A 12541-nucleotide genomic window follows, 5' to 3' on the forward strand; every position below is an offset into this window, starting at 1 on the left:
TTGCCTACCTAGTATATGATGGGACTAGTTTAAGGGGCCGGACAAGGAGGGGGGGGTACAAATTCCTTTTGCTGGAGTAAATTGGTGGAGATGGATGTCTGGGGGGGAAATATGCAATTTTTCTCTAGGCTGCAAATTTAACTGGAGTGTATCAGGATCGAGTCATTAACATAGTCTATGTTATATAGACTGTGTGCCCTCTAAGCTAATTAGGCGATATGGGGCTTAGGAATCATAGCTAACCACCAATTAAGATAAACCTTACCTATTTTGCTTGTGATTGGAAACAGAAAAGTGCGTGTGTGTGTGTGTGTGTGTGTGTGTGTGTTCGCGCGCGTGCGAGCGCAAGCGCGAGCACGCAGGCGCAAGCGCAGGCGCCTACATACATACATATATACACAAACATGTAAAATTACATGGGTTTGTTGTTCATACGGCCGCTGAGTGAAAAGTGTGCTGTGGCCTGTCGTCTCGTCCTTCTCTTCAGGTATTTCAATTTGAGGATGAAGAAAAGACAAGGTCTCCAGTCCAGTTTAGAATCGAGCAACCTCGCTCGGAACCGGAAGGATGCACGGACCCGGTTTCCCCACCGGCTTCTTTATACCGATACACACACCTCCTCCCGTAGGCAGCGCTAGCTAAGTCCGGGGAAGGTATTTGCTGACGTACCCGGAACTGTTTCCAAGGTTTTCTCAGGTTCTGGTTGTGGCGCGGTGATAGGTTCTGGGACCCAAGACAGCCGTTATCTTCCCAGGTTAGCGAGATAACCCCCTCCCCCCCGGCCTCGGGGACCCAGCGGCAGTGATGTCTCCGGTGTCTGGTTCGCGCAGCCCGGAGAGGGAAGCCTCGGGCTCCAGGGTGAAACGCCGCAGTTCGTCGAGGAGCCCTAAACCCAGCAAATCTGCCCGCTCCCCGCGGGGCCGCCGCTCTCGCTCGCACTCTTGCTCTCGGTCTGGGGATCGGAATGGCCTCAGCCATCAGACAAGTGGCCTCAGCCAAGGCTCCCGAAACCAGCCCTACCGCTCCCGCTCGCGGTCACGCTCTCGAGAGCGGCCTTCTGTGACGCGGGGCACCCCCTTCGCTTCTGCCACCTCGTCTGCCTATTATGGGCGGCTACTCACGCCCCTACGGGGAGCGACAAGCCTTGCCCTAGCCTTCTCGACAAGGAGAGGGAGGAAAGCCTGCCGGCAGAAGTGAGTGAGACGGACACACCCTCTCTTGCCCCCACCTCCCTTCCTAGTCGATTTATAGTTCATCTCTACTGACTATTTGCATTTCGCTCTTTCTGCCTCCTTGCGCCCATTTTCATCCCTTCAGTCCACCCACGACAACACCTTATTCGCTCTTTTCTTCCCTTAGGTTTTCACTCATCCTCAGGTCCCTTTATACAGTGCCCTGGTCTCCCGCCACTCCCTCTGCCTCCTGACATGTAGCGGACATGGCCAGGAGCCTCAGAACTACTGGAATTATATAGCATTTACTTGGTTGCGTGGTTATCATTCATGAGCATGTTTTTATTTCCCAGTAGACTGACCTCTTGGAAAGGAGAAGCCCTATTTTATTGATTACAAAATTTGCAGTACTTTGTAGAAACGCAACCATTGCTTGTTGAATGATCAGACAGGTTTAAGATGATAACGGGATATGTAAGTGGAAATGTTTTATAGCGAGTTGGGAAGGATTGAGATTAAGGGTTTAAATTGAAGAGGAGAAAAACTTCTGAGACAAGACAATTAAATGAATGTAGAAAAAGTAACCTGCTAAACTGTAGATTAGGCTACGTTGAGAAAGGTCTTGTTAAGTGTTCTCAATCTTGACCATGAAAAGTAAGGTCAGGGTGAGATCAGGTCTCTAATGAGAGTGAGTATTAGAGTGGGGAAAAATGGTAGTTTAAAAAGTAGAAAGAAAAGGGGTTATAATTATTACTAAGCCTTAATATCAAATGCTTACTGAGTGTTAAAAACTACGTGTCAGGCACTTTTAAAGTATTAAAGTCATTGAGGTTAAGGTTATAAAAGCTGGGAGATGTCCCCATGAATTGTTTTCTTCCAGGAGTGGGAAGTCCGTAAAGCACAGGCTCCAGGATCAGACTGCCTGAATTTGAAGCACTTCTTTGCTACTTAATAGTTGTGTGACCTTGGGCAAGTTACTTAACTTCTATGAGCTTCATTTCTTCACTGTTTAAAAGGCATAAAATTAGCACAGTTGCTTTTAGAGTTGTAATGATTTAGTGCTCAGAACATAATAATAGTTCTTAAGTGTTAGATATTAGGTTTTCCTGCATGGGAACAGAAAGAGTAAAAATGGTCCTGAGTTAGGTTGGAGACCTCCTCTCCAAATTAAGTTTTTCAAAAAGTGATCCTAAGGTTGCATCAATCAAAAAGCAACCAGCTTCTTACTAGACAATCCTCCCAAAAATATTTTGGAACTCCTTGTATGAAATTTGCCTTTGTACATTTAGAAGACAAATAATTTATCTTAAGAGAACAGATGGCAGCAGGGGTGAGAATTTAACTGCTTGCTCTTTACAGCCTATCAGGCATTCTTCCCCCCCTCCCCCTCCCCCATTGCATTATATCCCAAGTTCAGTTATAAGTATGTTCCTTTTTAGACTGTCTGTTTCTTCAAGTAGGAAACCTGACTCTGACTGCATGATTATAATGTCTCTTTCCTTGAATAAAGAAGTAAAAAATAGTTTATTTAAACAATCAAATGAATTATATTTATATTGTAAGGTGGGTTTTTTTTTAATGGAGTCACAAGCAGCTAAACTTTGAGGAACTGAGCCTTATTTTTTAATTTTATTTTTAAATATATTTTTATTGATTTCAGAAAGGAAGGGAGAGGAAGAGAGAGAGAGAGAGAGCAAGGAACATCAGTGATGAGATAGAATCATTGATTGGCTGCCTCCTGCACACTCCCTACTGGGATCAGGCCTGCAACCCAGGCATGTACCCTGACCAGAAACGGAATCATGACCTCCTGGTTCATAGGTCGACGCTCAACCACTGAACCACGCCAATTGGGAGAGCCTTAGTTTTTTTGTATTTTGTTTGCTTGTTTATGAGTAATAACAAAAATTAAGAGAAGAAATCACAAACATAAAACAAAAAAATGTGTGGCCTCCAAGAGTAGATAGATTTGTACTTCTTTTCAAAAAAAAAAACTAAAAGGAAACCAGAAAGAAAACAAACCCTGTATCTCATTGAGTACAGTTTTTCTCCACTAAAACTTTTGTTTTCAGAGCTTCCTTTATTTTCTACTTCTAATGCTTCATTTTTATTTTCTTCATTAATTCTTGACTTTCAGCAAATGGAAGGTTTGACCAAACAAAAACAAAAACTCTTTATTTTCATAAATGTGTGTAAACAAATGAAGTATTTCCAAATGTAAAACTGTTTCTGTCATATACTAGTACGTATTGCAGAAGATAAAATGAGCAATTGGAAGCTATGCCATGTTTGCAGCAGAAAGGATGCACTTGATAGGCTCCCAGGCTGTATTTCTGGCCCAGCCTCTCATTTGAAAGTACTATCAAAACATCAGATCGTAATTGTTGAGTTTATATTTAAACCAAGTTTTTGTTAATTTAAAGTTTAAAATGAAAAGGGAAAATAGGACTCAACTGGACTCCTTGGAATTTGATTATATATTTAGGAAATATTATTTATTTATGGAGTTGTAATTTACATGCCTGTATCTTCTAGGAGATTAAGTGAAAGAGAGAGGATTGGAGAATTGGGAGCTCCTGAAGTATGGGGACTTTCTCCAAAGAATCCAGAACCAGAGTAAGTGATTTAAAAATCTTTTTTTTTTAATTTATCATTTGTTTAAATCCAGTCTGTTGTCAAATTTTTTGTTAAGTGAAGAACTTGAAGTACAGCTCACATTTTTCTCCTTTCATGTGATTTATGCTCTTCTACCCCTTAAGTTTTAAAACATTGAACATACCTAAAGATTAAAATATGTTGAGAGTGCATTGGCATGCCGATAAGTTTTTTTAAATTGTTATTCACGGGTTGCTAATTTCCTAATCATAGAAGGGTTCAGTGTTAAAACAAATACATTTATATTATTTCTTTTTTAATTTAAAATTGTTATTGTTGAAAGTATTACATACAAGAGCTTTGGTTGATCTCTTACCTACCACCCCTCCCACCCTCCCCTGCCTTTCCTCCGAGGCTCGACAGTCTGTCCGATGCTTCTATATCTCTGGATCTATTTTAGTTCATCAGTTTATGTTGTTCATTATATTCCACAAATGAGTGAGACTATGTGATATTTATCTTTCTCCAACTGGGTTATTTCGCTTAGCATAAATGCTCTCCCGATCCATCCATGCTGTTGCAAATGGTAAGAGTTCTTTTTTTTTTTCAACAGCATAGTATTCCATTGCATAGATGTACCACAGTTTTATTTTTTTTCTTTATTGATTAAGGTATTACATATATGTCCTTATCCCCCAGTTGCCTCCCCAACCCCACCCCCCCACTCATGCCCTCACCCCCCTGGTGTCTGTGCCCATTGGTTAGGCTTATATGCATGCATACAAGTCCTTTGGTTGATCTCTTCCTCTTACTCCCACCCTAGTTTCATTTTTTCACATGTATCTGTTCAATTTTCCCAACATCATTTATTGAAGAGACTGTCTTGACTCTATTGTATGTTCTTGCCTCCTTTGTCAAATATTAATTGAGCACAATGACTTGGGTCAATTTCTGAGTTCTCTGTTCTGTTCCATTGGTCTATATGTCTGTGCCAGCACCAGGCAGTTTTGAGAAGAGTGGTTTTGTAATATAGCTTGATATCTGGTATTGTGATCCCTCCAACTTTGTTGTTCTTTTTCCGGATTGCTGTGACTATTTGAGGTCTTTTTTTATTCCAGGTGAATTTTTGGAGAGTTTGTTCTAGGTCTGTGAAATATGCCGTTGGTATTTTAATGGAGATTGTATTGAATCTATAAATTGCTTTGGGTAGTATGGACATTTTAATGATGTTGATTCTACCAATCCATGAACACGGTATGTTCTTTCATTGGTTATGTCTTCTTCTATCTCTTTATTCAGTATCCTATAGTTTTCTGAGTACAGGTCTTTTACATCCTTAGTTAAGTTTATTCCTAGGTCTCTTAATTTTTTGGTGGAATGGTAAATGGGATTGTTGTTTTTTTAGTTTCTCTTTCTGTGAGTTCATTATTGATGTACATAAAAATGCCATAGATTTCTGGGCATTAATTTTGTATCCTGCTACATTGCCAAATGCACTTATTAAGTCTCGTAGTTTTTTGATGGAGCCTTTCAGGTTTTCTATGTACAACATGTCATCTGCACATAATAATATTGTACCATCCTTGCATCCCCGGTATAAATCCCACTTGGTCATGGTTTATGATCCTTCTAATGTAATGCTGGATCAGATTTGCCAGAATTTTGTTGAGGATTTTAGCATGTACTAGTATGTTCATCAGGGATATTGGTCTGTAGTTCTCTTTCTTTGTGGTGTCTTTATCTGGTTTTGGAATTACGATAATGCTGGCTTCATAGAAAGAGCTTGGAAGTGTGCCTTCCTCCTGAATTTTTTGGAATAGTCTGAGGAGAGTAGGTTTTAGTTCTTCTTTGAATGTTTGGTAGAACTCCCCTGAAAAGCCATCTGGACCAGGGATTTTGTTTGCTGGAAGTTTTTCAATTACTGCTTCAATTTCATCGGTAGTTATTGGCCTATTCAGGTTTTTTTATTCTTCCTGATTGAGTTTTGGGAGCTTGTATTTTTCTAAGAATATGTCCATTTCGTCTAGATTGTCCAGTGTGTTGAAGTAGTGTTTTTTTTTTGTTTTTGTTTTTTAAATATATTTTATTGATTTTTTTACAGAGAGGAAGGGAGAGGAACAGAGAGTTAGAAACATCGATGAGAGAGAAACATCGATCAGCTGCCTCCTGCACACCTCCTACTGGAGATGTGCCCGCAACCAAGGTACATGCCCCTGACCGGAATCGAACCTGGGACCCTTCAGTCCGCAGGCCGACGCTCTATCCACTGAGCCAAACCGGTTACGGCGAAGTAGTGTTTTTTTACAATCCCTTTTATTTCTGTTGGGTCTATTGTTACTTCACCTCTTTCATTTCTGATTTTGTTTATTTGGGTCCTCTCTCTTTATTTCTTGGTGAGCCTGGCTAGAGGTTCATCAATCTTGTTTATCCTTTCAAAGAACCAGCTCTTGGTTTTATTGATCTTTTGTATTGGTTGTTTTTGTTTTTTTTTTGGTCTCTATGTCATTTATTTCTGCTATGATCTTTACTATTTCCTTCCTTCTGCTTATGCTGGGCTTTTGTTGCTCTCTTTCTAACTCTTTGAATTGTAGGGTTAGGTAATTTATTACCATTTTTTCTTGTTTTTAGAGCTATGAACTTCCCTCTCAGGACTGCTTTCACTGTGTCCCATAGATTTTGGATTGTTGTGTTTTCATTGTCGTTTGTTACCAGGATGCTTTTTATGTCTTCTTTGATCTCTTTGGTAACCCGTTCATTTTTCAATAGAATGCTATTTAGCCTCCAGGTGTTTGATTTTTTTCATTGTTTTTATTGTAGTTGATTTCTAATTTTATGCCATTGTGATCTGAGAAGATGCTTGATAGGATTTCTATCTTCTTGAATTTGAAGACATTTTGCCTGTCTCCCAATATGTGGTCTATCTTTGAAAATGTCCCGTGTACACTTGAGAAGAATGTATATTCTGTAGCTTTGGGGTGAAATGTTCTGAAGATGTCAATTAATTCCATCTGATCTAGTGAGTAGTTTAGGATTTCTGCTCCTGTGCTGAGTTTTTTGTTTAGAGGATTTATCCAGTGGTGTCAATGGGGTATTAAAGTCCCCTACTATGACTGTATTGCTGTCAATCTCTCCCTTGATATCTTCCAGAAGTTTTTTTATGTATGTTAGTGCTCCTGTATCATATGCATATATGTTTACCAAAGTTATATCCTCTTGTTGAATTGCTCCCTTTAGTATTATGAAGTGGCCTTCCTTATCTCTTGTTATGACCTTCACTTTGAGGTCTATTTTGTCAGATAGGAGTATTGCGATTCCCGTGGTGTTTTTTTTTTTTTTTTTTCATTTTAATTCACCTGAAAAAATTTTTTTCCATCCCTTCACTATGAGTCTGTGTGAGTCCTTTGTTCTGAGGTGGGTCTCTTGTAGACAACAGATATATGGGTCATGTTTTCTTATCCATTCAGCTACCCTATGTCTTTTTATTGGAGCATTTAATCCATTTATGTTTAAGGTTATTAGTGATAGGTACTTGTTTGTCGCCATTTTGATTCTTTATGCTTGTGTTCCTTCTTACCTTTCTAGTTCTTCTTTTTACAGCAGTGTCTAGCATTTCTTGCATTGCTGGCTTGGTGATAATAACCTCCTTAGCCTTTTTAGGTCTGTGAAGCTCCTGATTTCACCTTCAATTTTGAATGATAGCCTTACTGGGTTTAATATTCTTGGATTCAGTCCCTTGCTTTGCATGACTTTGTATACTTCATTCCATTCCCTTCTGGCCTGATGTGTTTCTGTTGAAAAATCAGTTGATAGTCTAATTAGAGATCCCTTGTAGGTAACTTTCTGTCTCTCTCTCTGGCAGCCTTTAGGATTCTTACTTTGGCCCTAGTTGGTTTGGCTCAGTGGATAAAGCGTCTGCCTGTGGACTGAAGGGTCCCAGGTTTGATTCCAGTCAAGGGCACATGCCCAGATTGCAGGCTTGATCCCCAGTTGGGGGCATGCAGGAGGCAGTCTATCTCTCATTGTTGATGTTTCTATCTCTCCCTATCCCTTCCTCTCTAAAATCAATAAAAATATATATTTTTTTAAAAGATTCTTACTTTGTTGTTGATGTTTGCCAATTTTATTACAGTGTGTCATGGTGTCAGTCTTTTTCGGTTCATCTTGTTTGCGACTCTGTGTGCTTCTTGGACTTATGTGACTTTTTTCTTCCCAAAGTCAGGGAAATTTTCTGTCATTATTTCTTCAAACAGGTTTTCTAGTCCTTGCTCAGCTTCCTTTCCTTCTGGTACCCCTATTATGCAGAAGTTTATTTTATTTCATATTGTCCCAAAACTCCCTAAGGCTCTCCTCCTGCTTTTTAAGTGTTTTTTCCAGTTGCTTCTTTGCTTGGGTGTTTTTCTACCTTGTCTTCTAACTCGACAATGCGGTCCTCAGCTTCTTCTAGTCTCCTGTAGAAACCTTCCGTTGTGTTCTTTAATGCAGCTATGCCATTTTCATTTCTTCTTGATTGTTACATGTGTTGGTGAATTTGTCATCCAGCCTTTTCAGCATCCTTATAACCATTGCTCTTAATTCGTTCTGACAAATTGCTTGCCTCCATCTCGTTTATTCCCTTTTCTGATGGTTCCACATATGAGTGAGATCATGTGATTCCTGTCTTTCTCTGACTGACTTATTTCACTTACATGATACGCTCCAGGTCTTTCAATGCTGTCTCAAAGGGTAAGAGATCTTTCTTTTTTTACTGCTGCATAGTATTCCATGGTATAAATGTACCACAGCTTTTTTGTCTACTCATCTACTGATGGGCACTTGGGCTGTTTCCATATCTCAGCTATTGTAAATTGTGCTGCTATGAACATAGGGGTGCATACATTCTTTCTAATTGGTGTTTCAGGTTTCTTAGGGTATATTCCTAGAAGTGAGATCACTGGGTCAAATGGTTCCATATCTAATTTTTTGAGGAAACTCCATACTATTTTCCATAATGGCTGCACCAGTCTGCATTCCCACTAACAGTGTACTAGGGTTCCCTTTTCTCCACATCCTCACCAGCACTTGTCATTTGTTGATTTGTTGTTGTTGTTTTTAATATATTTCTTTATTGATTTCAGAGACGAAGGAAGAGGGAAAGATAGAAACATCAATGATGAGAGAGAATCATTGATCGGCTGCCTCCCGCATGCCCCCTACTGGGGATTGAGCCTGCAACCCAGGCATGTGCCCTTGGCCAGAATCGAACCTGGAACCTTTCAGTCCACAGGCAGACTCTCTATCCACTGAGCCAAACTGGCTAGCATGTTGATGTGTTGATGGTAGCCATTCTGACAGATGAGAGGTGATACTTCTTTTCATTTCAATTTGCATCTCTCTGATGATCAGTGACTTTGAGCATTTTTCATGTCTCTTGGCCATCTGTATGTCCTCTTTGGAGAAGTGTCTATTTAGGTCCTTTGTCCATCTTTTTTATTGGATAATTTGTCTTCCTTTTGTTAAGTTGCATGAGTTCCTTATATATATTGGATATTTAAACCCTTTATCAGATGTATCATTGCCAACTACATTCTCTCATACAGTGGGCTCCCTTTTCATTTTGTTGATGGTTTCTTTTGCTGTGAAGAAGATTTTTATTTTGATGTAGTCCCATTTATTTATTTTCTCCTTAGTTTCCTTTGCCCTAGGAAATGTATCCATAAACATATTGCTATGAAGGATGTCTGAGATTTTGCTGCCTATGATTTTTTCTAGGATTTTTATGGTTTCACGACTTACATTTAAGTCTTTTATCCATTTTGAGTTTATTCTTGTGTATATTGTAAGTTGTGTTTAGTTTCTCTGAGAATTCATTGTTGGTGTATAAAAAAGCCTTCGATTTTTGGGTGTTGATTTTGTATCCTGCTACATTGCCAAATTCACTTATTAAAATAGTTTTTTTGTGCAGTCTTTAGGGTTTTCTTTTTTTTTTTTAAACATAGATTTTTAAAAAATATTTTTATTGATTTTTTTACAGAGAGGAAGGGAGAGTGATAGAAACATCAATGAGAGAGAAACATCAATGAGCTGCCTCATGCATGCCCCCTACTGGGGATCGAGCCCACACCAAGGTACATGCCCTCCACTGGAATCGAACCCAGGACCTTTCAGTCTGCAGCCCGATGCTCTATCCACTGAACTAAACCAGTCAGGGCTTTAGGGTTTTCTATGTACAATATCATGTCATCTGAGAATAATGAGAGTTTTATTTCCTCCTTTCCAATTTGGATGCCTTTTATTTCTTCTTCTTGTCTGATCACTGAGGTTAGGACTTCCAGTACTATGTTGAATAACAGTGGTGAAAGCGGACATCTCTGTCTTGTTCCTGTTCTTAGGGGAAATACTTTTAGTTTTTGCCCATCCTATCTAATAAAGTGGTGATATGCAAATTGACCATCACTCCAACATAAGATGGCTGCCCCCATGTGATCAAAGATGACCGTCAGGGGAGGGCAGTTGTGGGCGATCAGGCCTGCAGGGGAGGGCAGTTAGGGGTGACCAGGCTGGCAGAGGAGGGTAGTTGGGGGGAACCAGGCCTGTAGGGGAGGACAGTTAGGGGGGACCAGGCCTGCAGGGGAGGGCAGTTGGGGGCAACCAGGCCTGCAGGGGGGCACAGTTGGGGGCCATCAGGCCTGCAGCGGAGGACAGTTAGGGGCAACCAGGCTGGCAGGGGAGGGCAGTTTGGGGGGACCAGGCCTGCAGGGGAGGGCAGTTGTAGGGGACCAGGCCTGCAGGGGAGGGCAGTTGGGGGCGATCAGGCCTGCAGCAGAGGACAGTTGGGGGCGATCAGGCCTGCAGCAGAGGACAGTTAGAGGCAACCAGGCTGGCAGGAGAGGCAGTTAGAGGCAATCGGGCTGGCAGGGAGGGCAGTTAGGGGTGACCAGGCTGGCAAGGGAGGGAAGTTAGGGTTGACTGGGCCAGCAGGGGAGGGTAGTTGTGGGCGACTGGGCCGACAGAGGAGGGCAGTTAGGGGTGAGCAGGCTGGCAAGGGAGGGCAGTTAGGGGTGACCAGGCCAGCAGGGGAGGGCAGTTGGGGGCAATCGTGCCAGCAGGGGAGTAGTTAGGCATCAATCAGGCTGGCAGAAGAGTGCTTAGGGGCAATCAGGCAGGCAGACGAGCGGTTGGGAGCCAGCAGTCCTGGATTATGAGAGGGATGATCTCGGTGGGATTGGGCCTAAATGGGCAGTCGGATATCCCTTGAGGGGTCCCAGACTAGAGAGGGTGCAGGATGGGCTGAGGGACACACACATACCCCATGCACGAATTTCGTGCATCGGGCATCTAGTTGAGTATGATGTTCATGGTAGGTTTGTCTGTATGGCCTTTATCATGTTGAGATATGCTCTCTCTATTCCCACTTTGCTAAGAGTTTTTATTAAAAATGGGTGTTGGATTTTGTCAAAGCTTTTTCTGTGACTATTGATGTGATCATGTGATTTTTGTCTTTCATTTTCTTTATATCATGTATCATGTTTATTGATTTGTGAATATTGCACCAGCCTTGCATTCCGGCAGAAATCCCACTTGATCATGGTGTATGATCTTTTAAATATATTGCTGGATCCAATTTGCTAATATTTTGTTGAGGATTTTAACATCTATGTTCATCAGGAATATTGGCCTGTAATTCTCTTTCTTTGTAGTGTCTTTATCTGGTTTTGGAATTAGGATAATTCTGGCCTCATAAAAAGAGCTTGGAAGTCTTCCTTCCTCTTGGACTTTTAGGAATAGTTTGAGGAGTATAGGTATTAGTTCTTCTTTGAATGTTTGGTGAAACACCCCTGTGAAGCCATCAGTACCAGGGCTTTTGTTTGCTGGAAGCTTTTTTTATTAATGCTTATATTTCATCAGTTGTTATTGGCCTATGCAAGTTTTCTGCTTCTTCCTGATTCCGTTTTAGGAGATTGTTTTTTTCTAAGAATTTGTCCATTTCATTCTCATTGTCCAGCTTCTTGGCATATTATTGTTCATAGTATTTTCTTACAATCCTTTTTATTTCTGTGGTGTCAGTGGTTACTTCTCTGCTTTTGTTACTGATTTTATTAATTTGGGGTCCTCTCTCTTTGTTTCTTGATGAGTTTGGCTGATTCATGAATCTTGTTTATTCTCTCAGAGAACCAGCACTTGGTTTCATTGATTTTTGTGTGGTTTTTTGTTTGTTTGTTTTAGTTTGTTTGTTTTAGTTTCTATGCCATTTATTTCTGCTCTAATGTTTATTATTTTCCTTCCTCCTACTTACTCTGGGCTTTTCTTGTTCTCTTTCTAGTTCTTTAAGTTGTAGGGTTAAATGGTTTATTGTTGATTTTTCTTGCTTTTTGAGTAGTGCTATGAATTTCCCTCTCAGGACTGCTTTTGCTGTGACTCAGAGATTTTGGGTTATTGTGTGTTCATTTTCACTTGTTTCCAGGAAGTTTTTTATTTCTTTCTTGATCTTCTTGGTAACCCATCCATTGTTTAGTGGCATGCTATTTAGCCTTCATGTGTTTGAATATTTTTGGCTGTTTTTACTGTAGTTGAATTCTAATTTTATTCCACTGTGATCTGAGAAGATGCTTGATATGATTTTAATCTTCTTGAACTTGTAGAGACTTATTTTGTGTCCTAACATGTGGTCTATCTTTGTGAATGATCCATGTACACTTGAAGAGAATGTATATTTTCATCTTTGGCGTGAAATGTTCTATAAATGTCAATTAAATCCATATGATCCAGTGTGTCCTTTAGAGACACTGTTTCCTTGT

General features: G+C 40.5%; 1 protein-coding gene across 1 annotated transcript in view; it reads left to right on the forward strand.

Moving 5' to 3' along the window:
• Positions 1–685: 685 nt before the first annotated feature.
• Positions 686–12541, forward strand: part of NKAP (NFKB activating protein) — a 36260-nt gene continuing 24404 nt past the window's right edge. The window contains 4 exon segments of the mRNA XM_006082160.3: positions 686–1110; positions 1113–1184; positions 1186–1193; positions 3708–3788. Of these exon segments, the coding sequence (XP_006082222.2) occupies positions 805–1110; positions 1113–1184; positions 1186–1193; positions 3708–3788 (467 nt within the window). The 5' untranslated portion in view covers positions 686–804.

This window comes from Myotis lucifugus, unplaced genomic scaffold, assembly GCF_000147115.1.
Source record: "Myotis lucifugus unplaced genomic scaffold, Myoluc2.0 scaffold_2, whole genome shotgun sequence".
NCBI lineage: Eukaryota > Metazoa > Chordata > Mammalia > Chiroptera > Vespertilionidae > Myotis > Myotis lucifugus.